At 44.7% G+C, this 21,201-nt stretch overlaps 1 protein-coding gene across 3 annotated transcripts in view; it reads left to right on the top strand.

The window, feature by feature from the left end:
* Positions 1 to 21,201, top strand: part of Arfgef2 (ADP ribosylation factor guanine nucleotide exchange factor 2) — an 80,757-nt gene that overhangs the window by 46,524 nt on the left and 13,032 nt on the right. For 2 of the 3 annotated variants that reach the window (XM_057780218.1, XM_057780217.1), the window contains exons 17-35: positions 757 to 841; positions 945 to 1,116; positions 1,978 to 2,129; positions 3,791 to 3,919; positions 4,929 to 5,087; positions 6,013 to 6,160; positions 7,421 to 7,520; positions 7,676 to 7,716; positions 7,810 to 7,979; positions 9,430 to 9,581; positions 10,388 to 10,560; positions 11,369 to 11,529; positions 12,350 to 12,480; positions 12,611 to 12,740; positions 13,299 to 13,434; positions 14,476 to 14,614; positions 14,717 to 14,771; positions 17,355 to 17,469; positions 20,941 to 21,071. In XM_057780218.1, the coding sequence (XP_057636201.1) occupies positions 757 to 841; positions 945 to 1,116; positions 1,978 to 2,129; positions 3,791 to 3,919; positions 4,929 to 5,087; positions 6,013 to 6,160; positions 7,421 to 7,520; positions 7,676 to 7,716; positions 7,810 to 7,979; positions 9,430 to 9,581; positions 10,388 to 10,560; positions 11,369 to 11,529; positions 12,350 to 12,480; positions 12,611 to 12,740; positions 13,299 to 13,434; positions 14,476 to 14,614; positions 14,717 to 14,771; positions 17,355 to 17,469; positions 20,941 to 21,071 (2,479 nt within the window). Of the gene's footprint in view, positions 1 to 756; positions 842 to 944; positions 1,117 to 1,977; positions 2,130 to 3,790; positions 3,920 to 4,928; positions 5,088 to 6,012; positions 6,161 to 7,420; positions 7,521 to 7,675; positions 7,717 to 7,809; positions 7,980 to 9,429; positions 9,582 to 10,387; positions 10,561 to 11,368; positions 11,530 to 12,349; positions 12,481 to 12,610; positions 12,741 to 13,298; positions 13,435 to 14,475; positions 14,615 to 14,716; positions 14,772 to 17,354; positions 17,470 to 20,940; positions 21,072 to 21,201 lie in introns of those variants that run through there. The other variant, XM_057780219.1, reaches the window with a different exon arrangement.

Below are 21,201 nucleotides of genomic sequence, written 5' to 3'. Positions count from 1 at the left end.
GTGTACAGATCAGTTTTTCCATCTTCAGTTCACATGGAATGTGGCTTAGTGTCTACATAGTTTTGCCTTTCTTCCTTGCCTAACACAAAAATGTCAGACCTCAGGCATATGCTTTAAAACAATATAAATATTTTGCTTTGTGTTTCTGCTGTTAAGTACCACAATGGGTAATGGAGTCAATAAATAATAACTAAGAAAGAATTTATGTGATGCTCTTGTGCCATAAGTAATGCTCTTCAGTGGAGGCCCAAGAAGCTCCTAGCATACAAAGGATAGAGTCGTTCATCCCAGCACGGTCCCTAGCAGGCTTGGTACCTGCAGGCATCTCCTGGCAGCCTGCACTCTCGCCCACAGTGCTCCTTAAAGCTTTTATTTTTTTTTTTAATTACTTTAGCTGGGCGGTGTAGGCGCACACCTTTAATCCCAGCACTTGGGAGGCAGGGGCAGGTGGATCTCTGTAAGTTTGAGGCCAGTCTGGTCTACAAGAGCTAGTTCCAGGACAGGTACCAAAGCTACAGAGAAGCCCTGTCTCGAAAAACTAAAAAAAGAAAAAATTTACTTGAAGCTGTTTAGCTCCCTTTGTACGCTGGACTGGTAACTCCTGTGTGGTGATAATTCCTGTTCAGAAGACTCTTCCCTGATTCCACATCATCTGGTGCAGCAGGCCTGCTTTTGGTGACTAGGTCCCCACTACTGCCATTTTTCCTGCCTGACATCACCGTGGCCGTGCTTCATATCTGGGCTCTTTTCTTCCAGGCAAACCCTGTTTGCTAGTGCTGACACTGCGTACGTCCTGGCATATTCCATTATTATGTTAACTACGGATTTGCACAGCCCTCAGGTAAAATGCCTTGTGATTCCTATATGATAGCCACAGACATGACTGAATTTGTTTGGGTATTTCAGTGTTTTAAAAATGTTTTTCTTATTTTTTTAAATTTTAGGTAAAGAATAAAATGACAAAAGAGCAATACATTAAAATGAACCGGGGTATCAATGATAGTAAAGACCTACCAGAGGAGTATCTGTCCAGCATCTATGAAGAAATAGAAGGCAAGAAGATTGCAATGAAGGAGACAAAAGAGCACACAATTGCAACCAAATCTACCAAGCAGAGTAAGGCTTGCCTTCTGCAGACTTGCCCATCAGCACTAACTTCTGTCATTAAAGTATAATTGCATTATTTTCCCCATCCCTTTCCTCCTTCATCCCCTCCTAGGACTCCCCCACCCCATTCCCTTTCAGATTCACGACCTCTTTTCTGTCATTGTTACTGTTACATATACATATACATACAAACATACAAATACATAAATACAACCTGCTGAGGCCGTTAGTGTTGCTTGTAAGTCTATGATTTCAGAGCTAACCCCTCAACCTGGGGAAACTAGTTCTCCCCAGAGCAGTCCTTAGTTGCTTGTAAGTCTTTGTCTCGGAGTGGGGCTCAGCTCTGCCTTTTGAGTACATCAGAAAGTATAATTAAGTACACTGCTGGTGATAAATTTAATTTGCATATCTAGATACCTGAATAGTAATGTGAATAAATTAATTATGATTATGTGGGTCTTCATTCTTCCTACATTTTTAATTAGGAACAAGAAGGAATTTAAAATGCATATTCTAAGAGCTAAATTGTCCTCCCCAAAGTGCTCCACAAAGCTTGAACTCATGATGATTTTGTCAGTTGTGGCTGGAACTCTTATTCTTTCTGTGGTGCCGTCAGTCTCTGTGTTTGAAAAGCTCAGGTGCAGTGCCTAGAGCACAGGACCTGGAGCCCAGTTACTCCGACCAAGCTGCAGCTCTGTTAGTTCTGAGCCCAGACACCTAACCAGTCAGCCTCATCATCCCCATCTGTAAAATGGGGATATTTGTAACAACCTTACAAACTGATTGGGAGACTTGTGAATTAATCATTAAGACTTGAGGCAGTTCCTGGCACATGGCAAGCACTCTGTATGTGCTCTTACTTCTTTGCAGACGTAGCTAGTGAAAAGCAGCGGCGACTACTGTACAATATGGAAATGGAACAGATGGCTAAAACGGCCAAAGCTCTAATGGAGGCCGTGAGCCATGCCAAAGCTCCATTTACCAGTGCCACACACTTGGACCATGTCCGGCCAATGTTCAAAGTGAGTATCCTAGGAAACTGGCATATTGCCAGACCTAATTCTGCACTTGGTCTGCTCTAAATTAGCTGGCAAGACCATAGTTGGGGAGAATGGAGAGGAAAACTGGGGAGCTTCAACAGGGAGTCCCTTCTGCAAATGCCAGCACAGCCATGACCTCTGCTCTCTACCATCTGGGTTTGAGTCATGGCTTTGCTACTTTGTAGCCATGTGGCTGGCCTTGGTCAGGTCCTCATTCTCCATCTTTTAACTGTTTGGATGGTTTGATGGGGATTGAGCAAATTAATAATTGTTCAGGCACATGACACTATGAAAGGACTGTTTTGGGTTTTTTGTTTTGTTTTGTTTTGTTTTCAGACAGAGTTTCTTTGTGTAACCTTGGCTGTCCTTACAGAACTAGCTGTGTAGACCAAGCTGGCCTTGAACTCACAGAGATCGCCTGCCTCTGTCTCCCAAATGCTGGGATTAAAGATGCGCGCCAGCACCACCCAGCAGGACCATTTCGTTTTTAAGATTACCTTTATTGTGTGCGTGCACACCATAGAGTTTAGGGAGGTGAGAGGAGTGAGTGCTTTTTTTTTTATTGTGTGGGTCCCAGGGGTTGAATTCAGGCTGTCAGGTTTGGAGGCGAGTGTGAGTGCCCTTACTAAGCCCTCTCCCCAGCCATAAAAGGCCAGTTTTCATGTGAGCTCACCGTATTAGCTTCAGGGTTAGTTTATCGGGTAAGAACAGGTGGAAGAAAAGAGATAGCAGTTGATCTCTACTTTCAGATGTTTAGAAAACACACACACACAAATAGTGTAATTTTTAAAATGCATTTGCCCCAGCCTGCCTTTGAAGGTCAGAGCACAGCTTGCTGGCATCAGTCTGTCCACCATGTGAGTCCTTGGGTTGAGCTTGTGTCTTCTGCTGGGCAGAAGCTTCTTTACCCAAGGAGCTTACCTTGCAACATCTTTTTTCTCTTAGCTGTTTTCATTTCAGTGAAGGAGGTTGTTAAGTAGACCAGGCTGGCCTCTGACTACAGAGATCCACTAAATTTGATCAGGTTTGAAGGCGTGTCCACCTAGTCCAGCTCACTTACATGCTTTGTTATATACACCATTCTGATCGCTAATGTCTGTGGAGAGAACTGATTCTGGGGGACTGGAGAGATGGCTCAGCCATTAAGTGCACTGGCTGCTCTTGCAGACGGCCAGGGTTTCACTCCTAGCAACTATCCAGAATTCCAGTTTCATGGGAATCTGACACTGTTTATTAAATAGTACATTCAATTATAGTGATCACAGTTCATAAGCAGTTTTTATATTGCAAATGGAATAGACTGAAGTCAAAGTTATAGTGAACATGGCGTCTTGGCTATTCTTGTAACTGACACAATAGATGCTAAGTCATTGGTTCTCAACCTGTGGGTCTCGGCCCCTTTGGGGGTCAACTGACCTTTTCGCAGGACTCACATATCAAAGATCCTGCCTATCCAATATCTACAATTTATAACAGTAGTGAAATTGTAGTTATGAAGTAAGAACAAAAATAATTTTATGGTTTGGGGGTCACTACAACTTGAGGAACTGTGTTAACAGCATTAGAAAGGTTGGGAACCACTGTTCTAAGTGCTTTTGCCATACTGAAATTCTGGATGTTACTGAAACTTGCTTCCTTGGCAGCTGGTGTGGACGCCGCTGCTGGCAGCCTATAGCATTGGCCTGCAGAACTGTGATGACACAGAGGTGGCCTCCCTGTGTTTGGAAGGCATCAGGTGTGCAGTCCGCATTGCCTGCATCTTTGGAATGCAGGTGGGTAGAAGTGAATGGGATTCCAGAGATACCATGGTGTTTTTGCAGACTGTAAAAACTTTGAAATTACCAGGCATTTCCAGTTAACTGTTTTAGCAAACCGCTTATTCATTCCCACTGAGAAACAACTGTGGCTTGGGGGAATACTGTAGGTCCAGATCAAAACTAACTACTCAGCTAGCAATGACAGAGCAGCCTCTTTGTCCATGTGCCGCACTTACATGCCCTGGCTTAAGTGTCTGGTTGAGGGCATCACTCCCTAGTAAAGTGCATGGTGTGATCAGCTGCCTGGAGCTCTCAGTGTTGTTCCAGCATTCCCCCAGCTGCTGCTGCTTTTTATAATATATATTTTTACTATGATTTCCCTATCTCCTACCCTGCTCTGGGGAAGCAGATGGTTGAATACAACATTGATATAAACCTTGTTTGAATCCTGAAACATTGAACAAATCAATGCAGTCTCGAGCTGTTGTACAGTCACAAGGTTGGTGTCTGTTCCACACCTTGCTTCTAGGTCAGTGAAAATGTGCCCATTAGTTTGTTCTGACAGCTTCAGTCCCCATCCATCTTCCTAGGGATTTTTCTTTTGTATCAAGACCTGAGGTTCTGAAGTTTCAAAGCCCACTCTGGTACTTCTCTAGCCAGGTGATGTTGCCCCTTCAAACTCAGAGGCACTGTTTAGCTCCTCATTTATATCCACCTTACAGAATTGCTGTAAATAATAGCATTTATTTGACAGTTTTGGCATCCAGCAGAGAGATTAGAACACAGGGCAGATAGTGTGTGATTTGTCACTGCAAAGAGCTAGTTCTCACCTGTGTTTGTGCACAGAGAGCCTCGGGTGGTCCAGTGATGGAAGCATATGCCAGCATGGGATGACTGGAGAGCTGGTGAGCCAAAAGCCTGCTGTGTACATTTGGAAACAGCAGGAAAGCTCAGTGTGCCAGCCTGCTATGTGAATGGCTGTACTGAGGGTGGAGTCACAGTGCTCTCTGGGCTTCTCTTTCAGCTGGAACGAGATGCCTATGTTCAGGCACTTGCTCGCTTCTCCCTGCTGACAGCCAGCTCCAGCATCACGGAAATGAAGCAGAAGAACATTGACACCATAAAGACGCTCATCACCGTGGCTCACACTGATGGCAACTACCTTGGCAACTCTTGGCATGAGGTATGCGTCCCTGCCTTTTCTTGGGATAGCTCAGCCTCTTATTTATGTCTTTTCCTCTTTTGCTTAGTTCTGTTGATTAAGTAAATCCTTCCTTTACCTCATGAGTCTAAAAGTTGCCCGTGAGTACAGAGTTTATGCCCTCTTGACACCGATGGCATAATGACAGACAGCAACGAGTGCAACTTGGGCTGGTGTTGGAGTGGGATCAGGAGAGTTTTAAGAAACTTTTTTTGGTGGGGCACATATCTGATCACAGCTGAAGGAATGGACTGGGAGAAGTACCATTCAAAACATGAAAAACAGAACTGCAAAGACCCCCGGGCAAGATGAAGGAACAGTGTGGAAACCAGGGAGGCTCTGTGCAGTGTCCAAGGAAGAAAGTAGACAGGTTGGGGAGCAGAAGCTAGGTCCAACCACACGGGTTGAGTTTCATGGCAAATAGCACCCTGCTTCAATCAAGGTTTACACATACACATGTATTTTTGACCGTGTGTGTAACCCTGCTGTACCAATACTTCTGTTTATTGTTTGCTTTTTGTTTGTTTGTTGAGGCAGGATTTCCCTCTGTGGCCCTAGCTGTCCTGGAACTAGCTCTGTAGACCAAGCCGGTCTTGAATCCGCCTGCCTCTGCCTCCTGAGTGCAGGGATTAAAGTCATACACTACCACCACTGGCTGTTTGTTTGCTTTTTAATAGTTAGAAAACAATGGTGTCTGATAGTGTGCTTTTAAAACCACAATCATAGTTATGTAGACAGGACTCTTACTACTGCTTAGCCAGCGATTCTGACCTTAGGGAAGCCATCTGAAGGGCCTATGATTTATTCTTAGTGTGAAAAACTGTGTGTCCCAGGAAACACAGAGACTGAAGACTTAGGCGTCCTCTCTTTGGCTGTAAAGGCTTCACTTCTCACCCCTTCTTCTTAGATCTTGAAATGCATCAGCCAGCTGGAGCTCGCTCAGCTGATAGGAACTGGGGTGAAGACTCGCTATCTGTCTGGCTCCGGGCGGGAAAGAGAAGGGAGCCTGAAGGGCCACACATTGGCAGGAGAAGAATTCCTGGGTCTTGGCCTCGGTAAGACACCAGGCCCAGCTGGCCAGCACAGATTCACAGGTTAACAGTGATGATGCTCTCCTTGTCACATCAGGATTACCCTGTGTCCGTCCTCTTCCTGTGCAGCTGCAGCCATGTATATGACTCCATGGGCATGCTGCTTCAGCTGCCTTGGTGTGATCGAGTTGAGTAAAGCATCTGGTTCTCCACCATGATTAGGGTGCTTTCCTGTTTCTTCTCCACCTGGGGCCTTGCTGGGGCCCCCTGCAGTAGGGGCTTCACTGTTGTGTCTCTACTTGGGAGAGGCTAGATCCTGACTACACTTCGTCCATGGTTGTTCCCATCTCTGCTATGGACTGAAGGACTCTGGTCAGCTCTGTAATGATTATAATAGTCAAAACGTCAAGCAAATGTGCCAGGCCACATTCTGAGCATCCAGTTTATGTATTTTAGCTTATTTGATCCTCATAATGATCCAATGATATGGGAGCTGCTACCTTCCCTTTGTGTAGAACTGAGAAAACTAAAGCACAGGGGAAGTGACTTGAGCAGAGTCACGTGGTAGGGAGGTAGCCGAGGCTGCTGGGTCCAAGTACAGTGGAGTGGCGCAGTGCAGCCAGTACAGTTCTAGTTCTGGGGCACGGGTGGTGACAGCAGCTGTCCTTGTTTGCTGTGGAGGATGACTGCAGTGAAACCCTGCACAGCCCATTAGTGTCCCGCTGTTGTGTGTTCTTAGAGCTCTTGACTGTTCCTTGCTTGTTTCCTAAGCACTGGGAGCCGGTCTACAAGCAAGAGAGCCATAGCAAGGATGTATTTTAAACCCCAAATGTAAGCTTTTTACTCTGTCAGCAGTGGAGCTGTTTGTTCTTAGTGTGTTTAACTTGCATTCCTGTTCTCGTTTATGTCCTTTGTATTTGCCTGAGGCAAAGGGTATTTCCTGTTGTTTACTTGCTTTGCTTTTTTGAGGCAGTTTTCCCATGTCCTGTGCTGGCCTCTACCTTACTTGTAGCAGAGGCTGGCCTTGAACTTGTGATCCTTATGCCTCTCCCACTTAGTGTGCCCCACTGTGCTCAGCCTAAATTTTTTTTTTTTTTTTTTTTTTTTTGGTTTTTCGAGACAGGGTTTCTCTGTGGCTTTGGTTCCTGTCCTGGAACTAGCTCTGTAGACCAGGCTGGTCTCGAACTCACAGAGATCCGCCTGCCTCTGCCTCCCGAGTGCTGGGATTAAAGGCGTGCGCCACCATCGCCCGGCTCAGCCTAAATTTTGTGCATTGTATTTTAGGTAATTTGGTGAGTGGTGGTGTTGATAAAAGACAAATGGCCAGCTTCCAGGAGTCTGTTGGTGAAACCAGCTCCCAGAGTGTGGTTGTTGCAGTGGACAGGTAATGCTTTTGTTCTCCATGGACACCATGCAGGACACCACCTGCACCTGGTGTCATTTATTAGCTTCTGGGTGTGGTGAATCCAATCTGTTTAGTTGTTAATGTTTTCTCTCTTCCTTATCTGAGTACTTGAGAAATTTTAATTTCCCCCCTAGAATTTTTACTGGCTCTACCAGACTGGATGGAAATGCAATAGGTATGTGTCTTACTCTTGTGAGAACTGTATATGCCTCCTGTTGTGATGGTGTGAATGTCTCTCACCGGGCTTCCCATGTGTTGCTGTCTCCAGTTGACTTTGTCCGCTGGCTGTGTGCTGTGTCCATGGATGAGCTGGCCTCCCCTCACCATCCCCGGATGTTCAGCCTGCAGAAGATTGTGGAGATATCTTACTACAACATGAGCCGAATCCGGCTGCAGTGGTCTCGGATATGGCATGTCATTGGAGAGCACTTCAACAAGGTAACTGCTCGCTTCTAAAGAGCACTTACAGCAACTGACAGAAAACAGGAATGGGAAGAGTTGGCTCCATTTGGGGGCTTTGCCCTCAATTCATTTTTCCCTGTGAAATCAAGGACAGCTTGATAGGAATAAATGTTGTGCTTATATTTGGATTGGAGTCATGTAAAATGATTTAAAGTCCAATAGTATGAAGATACTTTCCTATCCATACCCGTGACTGGAACAGTAGCTCACTTGGTAGAGTGACTGCCCACCATGCACAGAGCCCAGGGTTCAGTCCCCAGCACTACACAAATAGGACATGGTGGCGCATGCCTTAATCCAGCATGGAGTTGACAGTCATCCTTGGCTGTATAGCAAGTTGTAGGCCAACCTGGATATAACCCTTTCTTTTTCTTCTTTTCTTTGTTTTAAAGGTCTTTTGAGATAGAGTCTCACTGTGTAGCTCTGGATGTCCTGAAACTCACTATGTAGACCAGGTTGGCCTGCCTCTGCCTCCCAAGTACTGGAATTAAAGGCATATACCATCCTTTGCAGCCAATTTGCATATATTATTGCCATTCTGTTTTAAAAATAAACTCATATTCAGGACAGGGTAATACCATTATAGTAGCTGGACAAACCTGCTGATGCTTGGAGGCATGAAATTCTACAGTCCCTTCCTACTGACCATAGCAGAGCCATGTTCACACACTATTCAGTGTCAGAACTTCTTATACACAGGCTCCATTGCTACTCCTCTTCCAAAACCTTGTTGAAAAAACTACAATTTATTGTAAGTCAGAGACAAGCCAAAGACATCTAGAACAAACAGCTGTTTTAAAACAGACAGGCAGGTGCTGGAGTAAGCCAGCCATGGCTTCATTTCTCCACTCCAGATTTCATTCTATTCAGAGAACTGGGATATGACTTGGTCTGCAAAGTCCTGCTATGCAAGCATGATCATGCCCCTGAGTTTGATCCCTAGAACCCGCATAAAAGCTGGACTAGGCAGTGCACATTGTATCCCCAGGTGGTGGCAGAGACCAGCTCGTAGAGCTCATTGGCCGGCTGTCCTAGCCCTTGGTGGGCTCAGGATTGGTAAGCAACCTTGTCTGAGGCAATAAGGGGAAAACAATAGATGTCAACATCTCACCTTCACATGCACTGCACACGACCCTACACACATGTATACATATACCACATACATGCCAAAAATAAATACTTGAAAGAACAACCACACGCTGGAGTGCAGTGCACACCTGTAATCCCAGCCCGGGAGAGAGGCTGGAGGCTTGCTGGTCTTTAACTGTCATAGTTGACATGTGACAGGCCTCAGCCAAGAAGTAGCATTCTTTGTCTTTGTAGATGTGCCTCCCAGAGAGTGGGCAGGTAGACTGCCTGCCTTTGATGTAGACCCCACATCCACAACACTTCCACTGAACCTGCTTTTCACTTCCTGTTCTGCTAGGTTGGCTGTAACCCCAATGAAGATGTGGCCATCTTTGCTGTTGATTCACTGAGGCAACTCTCCATGAAGTTTCTAGAGAAAGGAGAATTAGCCAACTTCAGATTTCAGAAGGATTTTCTGAGGCCTTTTGAGCATATAATGAAGAAAAATAGGTAATGTACTTTACTGTAAAGACCCTTATCACCTTTCCTGTTGCTGTCTGAAAGTCTCTCCCACCACCAACCACATGATGGATTCTTTTTCTTCCTGGTAGTTGGTTGAACAACTGCGTAAAAACCTCTTTAATCAACACATAGTCCATGGGCTTGGAATTAGCTTAGCCCCTGCTTAGAATGGCTGCAGTCCTATTAGATTCCCGAGCATGCATTCCCCAGCACCACCACATATACACACTGGTATATGTACGCGTATAAATAAATATATATGTATGTGTATAAATAAGTACATATTTATACATATACACATACACATCTCCAGCAAGTTTGAAAAGTCTGTGTGGCAAAAAAGTTCAGGAATTCTGTTTCCTGGGATTTTGAAATTGGTTAGGTAAGCAGTCAGTCTTTCTTTGCTGTACGTTGCATCTTTACTTTGTGGACTTTCTCTCTGCCTTCTCTGAATGGCTGCCATGTAGTCAGTGAACACAGGCCTTTGCAGCCTGTTCATTGTCAATGAACAAGAAGTCAGAAATAATCCCAACTCTGGTTCCACTGCCCAAATCCTTATAAATCCAGACTTGTTCATTCCTTATTTCTGCTGGACACCAAGTAGCACTTTTTCTTTGACCTTATGGTTCTGTGATTGCAGGATGGTCAGTTGCTCTAATTCCACAGTGGGATAGGAGGAGAAGCTGAGCCTAATCGAATATGCATTACTATGTGCTTTAAAACATGGTTTTCTAATGTGCTGCTTGAAAGGGCAGAATGTGTCTTATCTTCCCACCCTCCCACCTCTTGCCAAGGTCCCCGACCATCCGGGACATGGTGATCCGCTGCATCGCCCAGATGGTGAGCTCCCAAGCCGCCAACATCCGCTCAGGATGGAAGAACATCTTTGCTGTGTTCCACCAGGCAGCCTCTGACCACGATGGGAACATTGTGGAACTGGCCTTTCAAACCACTGGCCACATTGTCTGTAAGTGTCTCAGTTCCCTCCCCTCTGACATCACTCTTGAAGTCTAGCAGGTAACCCCTTCTTAACTGTTCATCTTACTGTTATGGGAGCTTCCTTGCTCTAGTTCTGCTGTGTTGGAATAAACATGCTGGGCAGGGTTAGAAGCATGTGTTCATCTTCACAACAGCCCAGTGAAGGAGATACAGCCAGTTCTCAATCTTACAAGTCCCATGTCTGAAGGTACAGACTCACTACAGTGTAGAAAACCCAAGCCACTCAAGACACACTCTGAACTGAGGTAGAACAAGATGGCGCTCTCCTCACGGCAAGCAGGGGTCCTCTCTGCAGTCTGCCAAGTGTAGTTTTCACCTGTTTGTGCTTTCTGTTGGTGCTTTCAGTTTGGAAATGACCTAGAGCATGGTGTTGAGCTCCGACTATATACTGATGTGTCTTGTTCCGAAAGACAAATTTGCTGTAGGCGGGAGTTGCAGTGCTGTTGGTTGTTGGTTCAGTGTTGATACCTTAACAGTACACAAGGCATCAAGAGGAGCTGAAACAAGGCTCATGGTCACTGGTTGATGAGAACATGACAGGCTCCCAGAAAGCTCCTACTTCCCATGGGAGCAGATGTTTAGCGTTTCATGTTGGTGTTCATGGAAATTGTAGACAGAACTACAATGAGTAACCTTTGTTTTTTCCACTTTGTCAAAGAAGAAATTGGGGCACAGAAAAAGAACAGCTGTGAAAAGGCTTCCCCAGAGGCCCTGATTCATGAAGACAGTTGGCTCTGACCTCCATTTCCAAACTTCACTGCCTTATGTCTCCCCAGCAACCATCTTCCAGCACCACTTCCCCGCAGCCATCGACTCCTTCCAGGATGCTGTGAAGTGCTTGTCGGAGTTTGCCTGCAATGCTGCTTTCCCTGACACCAGCATGGAGGCCATCCGGCTCATCCGCTTCTGTGGGAAATATGTCTCAGAGAGGCCTCGGGTGTGTCTCCCATCCTTGCTTCTGTGGGAAGAACCAGAAAGTTGTGGGGCCAATACCCTTGCTGTTGACAAAGCCCTTCCCATCAGTGTGTTAGAAAAGTGTGTCCAAGACATGGCATAGTGGTGCACATCTTTAATCCCAGCACTCAGGAGGCAGAGGCAGACTGATCTCTAAGTTCAAAGCCATCCTGGTCTACAGAGCCTGCAAGACCCTGGCTACCTGACCTTGGGCAGCTTGTCAGTAAATGGGCACATAGCAAGCACTCAGTAACTAGTAGCCGCTGCTATTGAGTGTTGTGTCTTGCAGTAATGTTCTGGACACAGGTATTCTGGGTACTTGGTTAGCAGCCTTTGATCTTAGCACAGTTCTTTTTTTTTTATTTTTATTTATTTATTTATTATACAATATTCTGTCTGTATGTATATCTTCAGGCCAGAAGAGGGCACCAGACCCCATTACAGATGGTTGCAAGCCACCATGTGGTTGCTGAGAATTGAACTCAGGACTTTTGGAAGAGCAGCCTATGCTCTTAACCTCTGAACCATCTCTCCAGCCCTTTAGCACAGTTCTTAATATAACACCCTCTGCCCCAGTGCTCTTGTGAGCTTCCTCACTCAGGTTCATAGGTTCATAGGGGAATAACACCTCAAATGGGCAGGTTGATATCTTTCTCAGTCTCTCTGGGACTTCCCCTTTAATGCTGCTGAACAGAGAATTTGGGGAAAAGGTTGTCTGGAGCACAGTTCATGTGTGGTTGCCTTTCTGATCCCTACTGCTTGCTTAGGCTGCAGCTGCATCTGAGAAATGATTTTCATTGCAGGTACTCCAAGAATACACAAGCGATGACATGAATGTGGCTCCTGGTGACAGAGTCTGGGTCAGAGGCTGGTTTCCCATCCTGTTTGAGCTCTCCTGCATCATTAACAGATGCAAGTTAGATGTGCGCACCAGGTAACGGGTCCTCAGGGCAGCTGGACTTTGACATCATTAAAATAAGTCAGCTTCTTGTCCCTGGCTTCATTCCCTCCCCCATCTTGGTTTTGGTGTTTTCCCCACCGGCTCTTCTTTGCTTTTCCTTCAGAGGACTCACCGTCATGTTTGAGATCATGAAGAGCTATGGCCACACCTTTGCAAAACACTGGTGGCAGGACCTGTTCAGAATTGTGTTTCGGATTTTTGACAACATGAAACTCCCTGAGCAACAGTCAGAGGTAGGTGGAGCTAGGTCATTGCCTACAAGTGGATGTAATAGGCCCAAAGCCTGGCCAACCTTCCTGGGGTTGCGTTGCCAAATAGCAGGGGTTTGAAAGCACTGAATATTTAAGGTGCTTTGTCAAGTAGACAGATGGATGTCCCTCCTAGACCAGCGTCAGCTAGTCCTGGGAGATCCCTTTCTGGGGAGAGAAAGGAAAGGAGTAACTCGTGGTTTTCCCGCCTGGCCCTGGACTCTGCCTGCCAGCTCTGCAGGCTCCTGGCCACTCTCCTTTGTTGTTTTGTCCTATCACCTCGTCCCTAAGGACTCACAGTGACATATAGCCAGGGACAGCATGGACACGACCAGCCCTTCTCCAGTCACACTGTCCTGAGTAGTTCTGAGTATGACTGCCATGGTGTTGAACATCCTCCTCAGTGCACGTTTGGTGGTTCTGAGTGAGTGGTGCAGATGGTGTTGAGATGTTAGTACTTACCACTAAAGGATGTTCTAGCTACAAGAATAGTCATCTCACTATAGAGGTTGGTTTTGAAGATTCGTCGTTTTTTCCCCCCAGAAATCAGAGTGGATGACAACCACCTGCAATCACGCACTGTATGCTATTTGTGACGTCTTCACCCAGTTCTACGAGGCTTTGAATGAAGTGCTTCTCTCCGATGTGTTTGCACAGCTGCAGTGGTGCGTTAAACAAGGTATTCATTAAGTTGGGGAGGGGGTAGCATTCCTTACGGAGCCCAATGAAAAATTAATTTTCTTTCTATGAAAGTATAGATGTAATGCCAAGGGATACCGTGTACAATTTAATCCAATAGTCCCTTCCCAGGTTGTTTTATACAGCACATTTTAGAGATGGATTTCACTGGTTTTGTTCTAAAAGATGAGATGTACTTTTGTGCTTTCGGATTTTATATGATTATAATTTTTGGTAGTACAATATTTTTAAAAGTATTTTTGGAATCAAAATCAACAGCTTCATCAGTGGACTTTGTGGACATCCTTTCGTTTGAGTAGTTGTGTGTTCATGTTGCTGTATATCAGATAAAGATCATGGATTAGTAAGACCTGGATCCCATTTTGGCCAGGCCAAACTTAATTAAATTCAGGTAAGATTTTTGAAAAGTGACTCCATTTTAAGGTAGGCAGCAAACAGCTATATTATTTTGATGGCAAAAATTGGAATGTTGTTAGTGATTAAATCAGAAACACTATTTTTCTGCATATTCTGCTATTTCCTGTATGTGAGTCAGTTAACTAAAGCAATAAAACCCTCATTTTCCTCCACCCCTGCCAGCAAAACTGACTGGATTACTGTGTTTCTTTAAAAATACATTTTTTTACATTTTTAAAATTTTATGTGCATGAGTATTCTACCTACATGTATGTCTGTGTACCAAGTGTGTGCTAAATGTCCATGAAGGCCATGAGAGGAATCCCTTGGGTAGAAATTACAGTAGTTGTGGGCTATCATGTGGATGCTGGGAATTTAACCCAAATTCTCTGGAAAAGCAGCCCAGTGTTCTTAACTACTGAGCTGTCTCTCCAACCCCAATTTGGGCCTCTTAATGGCATACTTCAGCTATAATATGTGATTCTTTATAGCCTGGTTTCATTAAAACCTACAGACCTCCAACTCCAATCCTTACCTCCCAGTGTCAGATAAAGACCTGGATTCCATTTGGTTGGTGTCAGGACAGCAGTTAAAGTTTAATGGCAGATGCTGTTGCATTTTGCAGATAATGAGCAGTTGGCGCGATCAGGTACTAATTGCTTAGAGAATCTAGTGATATCCAATGGAGAGAAGTTCAGCCCTGCTGTTTGGGACGAAACCTGCAATTGCATGTTGGATATTTTCAAAACCACCATTCCACATGTGTAAGTGCTAAAGCGGTTACCATGTTCGTGTGTCCAGGGGACATTGCCTGTCTCCCAGGTGCAACTTAAGCTGATCTTTGCCTTGTCTCCTGTTCCCTTAAGTTTGCTTACATGGAGACCTGCGGGAATGGAGGAAGAGTCATCAGATAAACATTTGGTAGGTTCCTTTATTTTCTTCTCGTATCTTAATAAGGTTAGTCAGACTAGGCTAACAAGGTGGCTCAGTGGGTAAAGGTACTTGCTACCAAGCCTGATGGCCTGAGTTCTGTGCCCTAGACTCACATGGTAGAGGCAGAGAACTGACTCCTACAGGTGTACCATGGCACACCCTCCCCTTCCTAGCCCACCCGAACACTTAAAATAAGCAAATAAAATGTAATTTAAAACATCAGTCAATACACAGAGAAACCCTGTCTTGGGGAAAAAAAAAACCCACATCAAACGATCAACCTATATGCTTTATAGTTTTCTTAGAGGAGTGAAAAAGTTCACAAGGTTCACAAGATCTACTGTTAACATGCCTGCGTGGTGTGGTAGTGCACACCTTTGATCCCTGTACTCAAGACAGAAGCAGGCAGATCTCTGTGAGTTCCAGACTAGCCAGGGGATTCATAGTGAGCCCCTCTGCCTTGTCTCCCCAAGAACTAAGTAGGTCTTTATCATTTCCTACAAAATACAGAAAAGTGTTTTTTAAAATAAGTCTCCTGCAGTAAAATCCCACGTGCATTTCTTGTCCTTTGTGTCTGCACGTGCCATGGGCTTGCACTCTATGCAGGTAGGTGAGCGCAGAGCCTTGTGAGCATGTCTCTGTGTCTTTTTAAAAAGGTCTTCTCAGGAGCTGTGCAGTACTGCAAGTTTGTTCTCTCTGGGACCAGCTTTCTGTTGAAATCCTCAAACAGCTCCTTGCTTATTGTTGTCCTGAATTAACAGTGCCCTGCTCACCAAAGAAGTGATCATCTTATTTTTTGTTTTATTTATTTGTTTGTTTGTTTGTTTGTGATGTTGTTGTTTTTTTGAGCCAGGGTCTCCCTGTGTAGAACTGGCTGTCTTGGAACTCGCTCTGTAGATCAGGCTGGCTTCAAACTCACAGAGATCCTTCTGCCTCTGCCTCCTGAGTGCTGGGATTAAAGGCGTACGCCGCCACCACCCAGGTATTTTTTGTATGAAGTCACATAAATTTTAATTTAAAAAAAAAACTGTGATATGTGTATATCTGTGTGGATGAGTATGGATTTGTGCATGTGAGTACAGTGTCCATGGAGTCCAGAATAGGGATTCGGATCCCCTGGAACTGGAGTTACAGGTGGTTGTGAAGCTGCCTGACTTGTGTACTGGGGATCAAACTCTGTTCCTCTGAAAGAACAGTCAAATGCTCTTAACCGAAAAATTCTGATTTAAATCTCTCTTTAAAATTCTTTGTTTTGAGCTGAACAGTAGTGGAGCACACCTTTAATACCAGCACACAGGAGGCAGAGGCAGGCGGATCTCTGTGAGTTCCCAATGCAGAGTAAGTTCCAGGACAGCTAGGGCTACACAGAGAAACCTTGTCTTGAAAAACAAAAATAAACAAAAACAATTTTTGTTTTAGTACTTCAGGAAGGCATGTGATTCATTTGCATTCCCAAATAACACTAAGAACATTAGATTTTTTTTTTTTTTTTTTTTGTTTTGTTTTTTTTTGTTTTTCGAGTCAGGGTTTCTCTGTGGTTTTGGAGCCTGTCCTGGAACTAGCTCTTGTAGACCAGGCTGGTCTCGAACTCACAGAGATCCGCCTGCCTCTGCCTCCCGAGTGCTGGGATTAAAGGCGTGCGCCACCACCGCCCGGCAAGAACATTAGATTTTAAAAGGATTTGGGCCTTAAACATGAAGATAGATGAAGTCAACGTTTATTCAATTTTTATTTTCAGAATTTTTTTAGACTTATTTGTTTATTATGTATACAGTGTTCTGCATGCATGTATCCCTGCAGGTCAGAAGTGAGCACCAGATCTCACTACAGATGGTTGTGAGCTACCATGTAGTTGCTGAGAACTGAACTCAGGACCTCAGGAAGAGCAGCAAGTGCTCTTAACCGCTGAGCCGTCCCTCCAGCCCTAGGTTGTTTAATTGTGTGTGTTTGTGTGCCCGCCTGCATCTAAAGGACTACTTGGAGAAGTGCTTCTCAGTTCATAATGTGGATTCCAAGGATTGAACAGTAGATATAGTAGCCGGTGCTTTTACCTGCTGAGCCATCTCACTGGCCCAAGAGTTTATTCAGTTTAAAGTAAAGCATGGTATTTAAATATTTTCTGGGTTTGCTGGGTATGGTGGTGCTCAGACGTGGATGGATCTCTAAGTTCAAACCCAGCCTGGTCCATATAGTAAGCTCAAGAACAACCATGGCTCTATAGGGGACCTTGTCTCTAAAAACCTAAAGCAACTTACTTGGGTCACAAGGTTCAGCACTTTTACCTGCTGTGCCATCTTGTTCATTCATCATTTTAGTTCTGTCTTTAAATATTCATTTTAGTATCAGAAGCTACAACATTGCTGGTTTATTTTTGAACTTGACCTAATTAAAAACCTGCCACACTCATCATTATAATGTGGAGAGAAATGTTTTGAGTTTAAATAGGAAACTGTGAAATTTTAACTAATTTAACATGAGCCATAGGTATTAAAAGTTGGTTAAAAGTCACATCTGTGCTGGACACCAAAGAGAAACAAACATTGTCTTTTTGTTTTTTCTGATTTACATTAGGATTTGGACCTTGACCGTCAGTCTTTGAGCAGCATAGACAGAAATGCCTCCGAGAGAGGACAGAGCCAGTTCTCCAACCCCACTGATGACAGCTGGAAGGGTGCACCATATGCAAGTAAGACTCTTTTGTTCTGGGTGTGTTGCCATTTAGTTATTTTAACTGGACCAGACATGTATGTGATGCAGATGTTTGGAAAGCACAGAAGTGCCAACAAACACTACTCTTCCTGCTCCTCCTCTTTCCCGTGCCACAGTGTTGCCAGGCTCACTTCAGCCTCTCTCAAGTCATTTTATCCATATACTTGAAAATACATGCATGTACATATTCACATATGTACCTACACACACGTCTTCCTCTCCTTTTATACCAGTTATAGGATAGCATGTGATAGTGTGTTTTCACCTAATGCACCATTCACTATCAATACATAGTTTTCACATTCCTTCCTGCTGTTATCTGTACCCCAGTGTGTAGATGCATCTTTGTTTAAATGAATCTTAAAAATGGACAGTTGTTGTTTAATTATTGTCATTTGTGACTATCACCCTCGTGTACTGTTCTGCATTAACACACATCATTAGAAGATTCCTAGAAATTAACTAGCAGTGGGGTTAGAGGGTAAGAAGAACATTTGGTATTTTGATGGATGCTTCCAGGTTGCTATCTGTTAAGGTTGCTCCTATTTGTGTGATCTTTGGGAATACCTCAATAAAATTATATGTCTCTAGAGTGATTTCCTGTTTAATTATAATTGACCGGAGCCTTTTTCCATGTCTGTGAGAACCTGCTCTCTGTGTCTGTCATGCCCACCTGGGGCTGTAGGCACTCTGCAAACCAATTCCAGTGACTTCAAAGAAAAAACACCTGGACTGTGGCGTTGAGCATGGTGACACATGCCTTTAATTCTAGCAGTGGATTTCTGGGTTTGACGCTCCTGTCCTGATCTGTGTAGATAGTTCCATGCCATCCAGGGCTGCACTGTATGGCCCTGTTTATGTGCCAGACGCTGTCCTGTTCCATGTGCGAGTTCATTGGTCTTTCTGCTGGCCTTTGAAGAATGCCACTTTGCATTTGAATGGCAGGTGCTATAACTTACCAATGTGTAGTAGACAAGGCCAGACAGTTTTGACACTTCACAGTGTTCCAGTTCTGTCTGAAGTGGTGTCCCCGTCGTTTGTCTTCAGGGCAGTCCCACCCCATTCTCCACATGCCAGGCTGTGAAGTAAACACGGACTTGAGTTCTGAAGCACCACAGTAGGATAAGACAATATGTGATTCCTGTTACTTTTTGAAGGAATAAAAGTCTCCTTGAAACCCACTGAGAAGGCCCCTGGGACTGAGGTCCTGTCCTTTGGTGACTGCTCATAGCCAGAGGATTAAAGGTTCCTGATTTGTCATTAGTTGGATAGAGTCAGGTATAAATTCCTCTGAGTAGGAGACCCTCTCAACAACATTTGCATTTGGAGAGGTATTTGGGACTGGAGTCCCTGCTGTGCCTGCAGGCAGCAGTTAATTCTTCTCCTGCTTTCCCAACTCAGCCTCCCCTCTGAGCCCAAAATGTCTGCACAATTTCTTGTTTTATTCTGTTTTGTGAACCACAATCTAACTTTAGTCCTGCTGGTCTGAAACTTACAGTCTTCCCGACTCCTGCTTCAGCCTCCAGGATATGGCCACCATACCTGGCTGAATAGTTTGGTTTTTTACTACCATCAGCTACAACTTCTTTGTAATTTTTGTTTGAGACAAGTTCTCTGCATGTAGTCCTGACTGTCATGGAGCTTGCTATTAGGTCAGAGCTTGCTATTTAGAGCTCTGCCTCCAAGTGTGGAATTAAAGGTGTGCCACCATGCCCAGCTAATGTCACTGTGTTTTTGTTTTGTTTCTGTTGTTTGAGTCAGAGTTTCTCTGTGTAGCCTTGGCTTTTCTGGAACTTGCTTTGACCAGGTTGGCCTTGATGAACTCAAGGAGATCCACTGCCTCTGCTGCCTGAGCACTGGGGATCATAGGTGTGTGCCACCACACCTAGATGACTTTGTATTTTTTTTTTAAATATTTATTTATTTTATTTATTATGTATACAATATTCTGTTTGTATGCCTGAAGGCCGGAAGAGGGCACCAGGCCTCTTTACAGATGGTTGTGAGCCACCATGTGGTTGCTGGGAATTGAACTCAGGACCTTTGGAAGAGCAGGCAATGCTCTCAACCGCTGAGCCATCTCTCCAGCCCCGACTTTGTATTTTTTAAAATTAAAGTTTGATTAGAGGGCTGGAAAGATAAGGTGGCTCAGCAGTTGAGAGCACTGCCTCTTCTTATAGGGACCTAAATTTGGGTCCAGTTCTACTTGGAGGTTCATAACCTTCTATAACTCCAGCTCCAGGGGATTTGATGCCCTCTTCTGGCCTCCTTGGATACCAGGAATGCACATGCAGCACAAATGTCTGTGCGGGGAAAACATTCATATACATTAAAAAAATCCTCCCCCCACCAAAAAAAACCCATTTTAGGTGTTTCTGGAGATTGAACCCATGGCTTTACATGCTAGGGAAACATTCTACCCCTGAACTGACTCCTCCTCATTTCCTCAAAAGTTGGAACATTCTGCAGAGAGAGTTGTTACACGGTTGTAGACTTTTACACCCACGTTTAAAAAGACAACTGCTTTCCATCTTCCTGTCGCTGTACTGGACTTTCCAACATTCTAGTTCTCTCATGCGCTGAGGGAGAGTTTCATTTTACCTAGTGGACCACGAATCAGACAGCACTTTTGAGATGCTCAAGCCCTCGAGCTGGAGACACAGCGTGCATGGAGTCAGCCTCTCATGGCAGGACTGCATTGTAGAACAGGGAGCAGTCAGAATAAAGAACTGTGATTAGGCAAAGGTTCACTATTCCACAGGGTAAAAGAGCACCTCCTCATACCCCACTCCAGGGGTGGGGATCAAATCTAGAACCTCATGGGTACAAGTGCCCTAAAGATCATGTCAAAGATGTAGAGAAGTAGGAGATGCAGAAAGCTGCACCACTTCCAAGATGGAAAAAAGTGGCCAAGAAACTAAGAACTTAGAAGAGCTCCCCGGACCCTTATAAACTGAGCTATGCCTGCTTTCAGAAGCTAGCTGGTGTTGGCAACCTGCTTGCCCACCATGAGGGTGCAGCCCACAGTTGCAGTGTAGGAGTGCTGTGGCTGACGGTGAAACTTGCTGAAAGACACAGGTTCTGCAGTCGATTCTCTCACCTTCAGATCTTTGTTCAATTGTTCTTACTTTCCTTTTCAACTTTCCTGAATTTCCCTTCTTTTCTGCTTTCCTTTTTCTTTTGTTGTTTCATAACCACTTTTGGGGGGAGACATTTGGCATTTTGCTTAAGCTTGCAATACAACCCTGGTGGTTCACCTCTCTCTACCCTGTCATGCCACTGAACACCACTCTTAGGTCCTACCTGTTGTTTTGGGTACTGTGGGTGTTTGGGAGGGCAGGGTTTTCATTCATTGCCATGCCACAGCACCAAGTGTTCTGGGCACACAGGAAGAGCTCAGTGAAGAGTACTGAATCATTGTCAGGGTTAATGTTTATCATCTATGTAGATCAGAAGCTGTTGGCCAGCCTCCTCATCAAGTGTGTGGTTCAGCTGGAGTTGATACAGACCATTGACAACATCGTGTTTTACCCTGCGACCAGCAAAAAGGAGGATGCAGAGCACATGGTTGCTGCCCAGGTAACTACCCCAGGGCCTGGGCTGGGGCACTCTTGTCCATGGGAGGCTGTGAGTAGCAGCAACATGTTGGAGCCAGCACAGATGGGCAGTCCCAATCCCATCATGATCATCTCTTTCCACCCTTACATTT

This window comes from Chionomys nivalis, chromosome 9, assembly GCF_950005125.1.
Source record: "Chionomys nivalis chromosome 9, mChiNiv1.1, whole genome shotgun sequence".
NCBI classification, from domain to species: domain Eukaryota; kingdom Metazoa; phylum Chordata; class Mammalia; order Rodentia; family Cricetidae; genus Chionomys; species Chionomys nivalis.
Note: the sequence above shows the minus strand (reverse complement) of the source record. Positions and strands in the feature narration are given on the sequence as shown.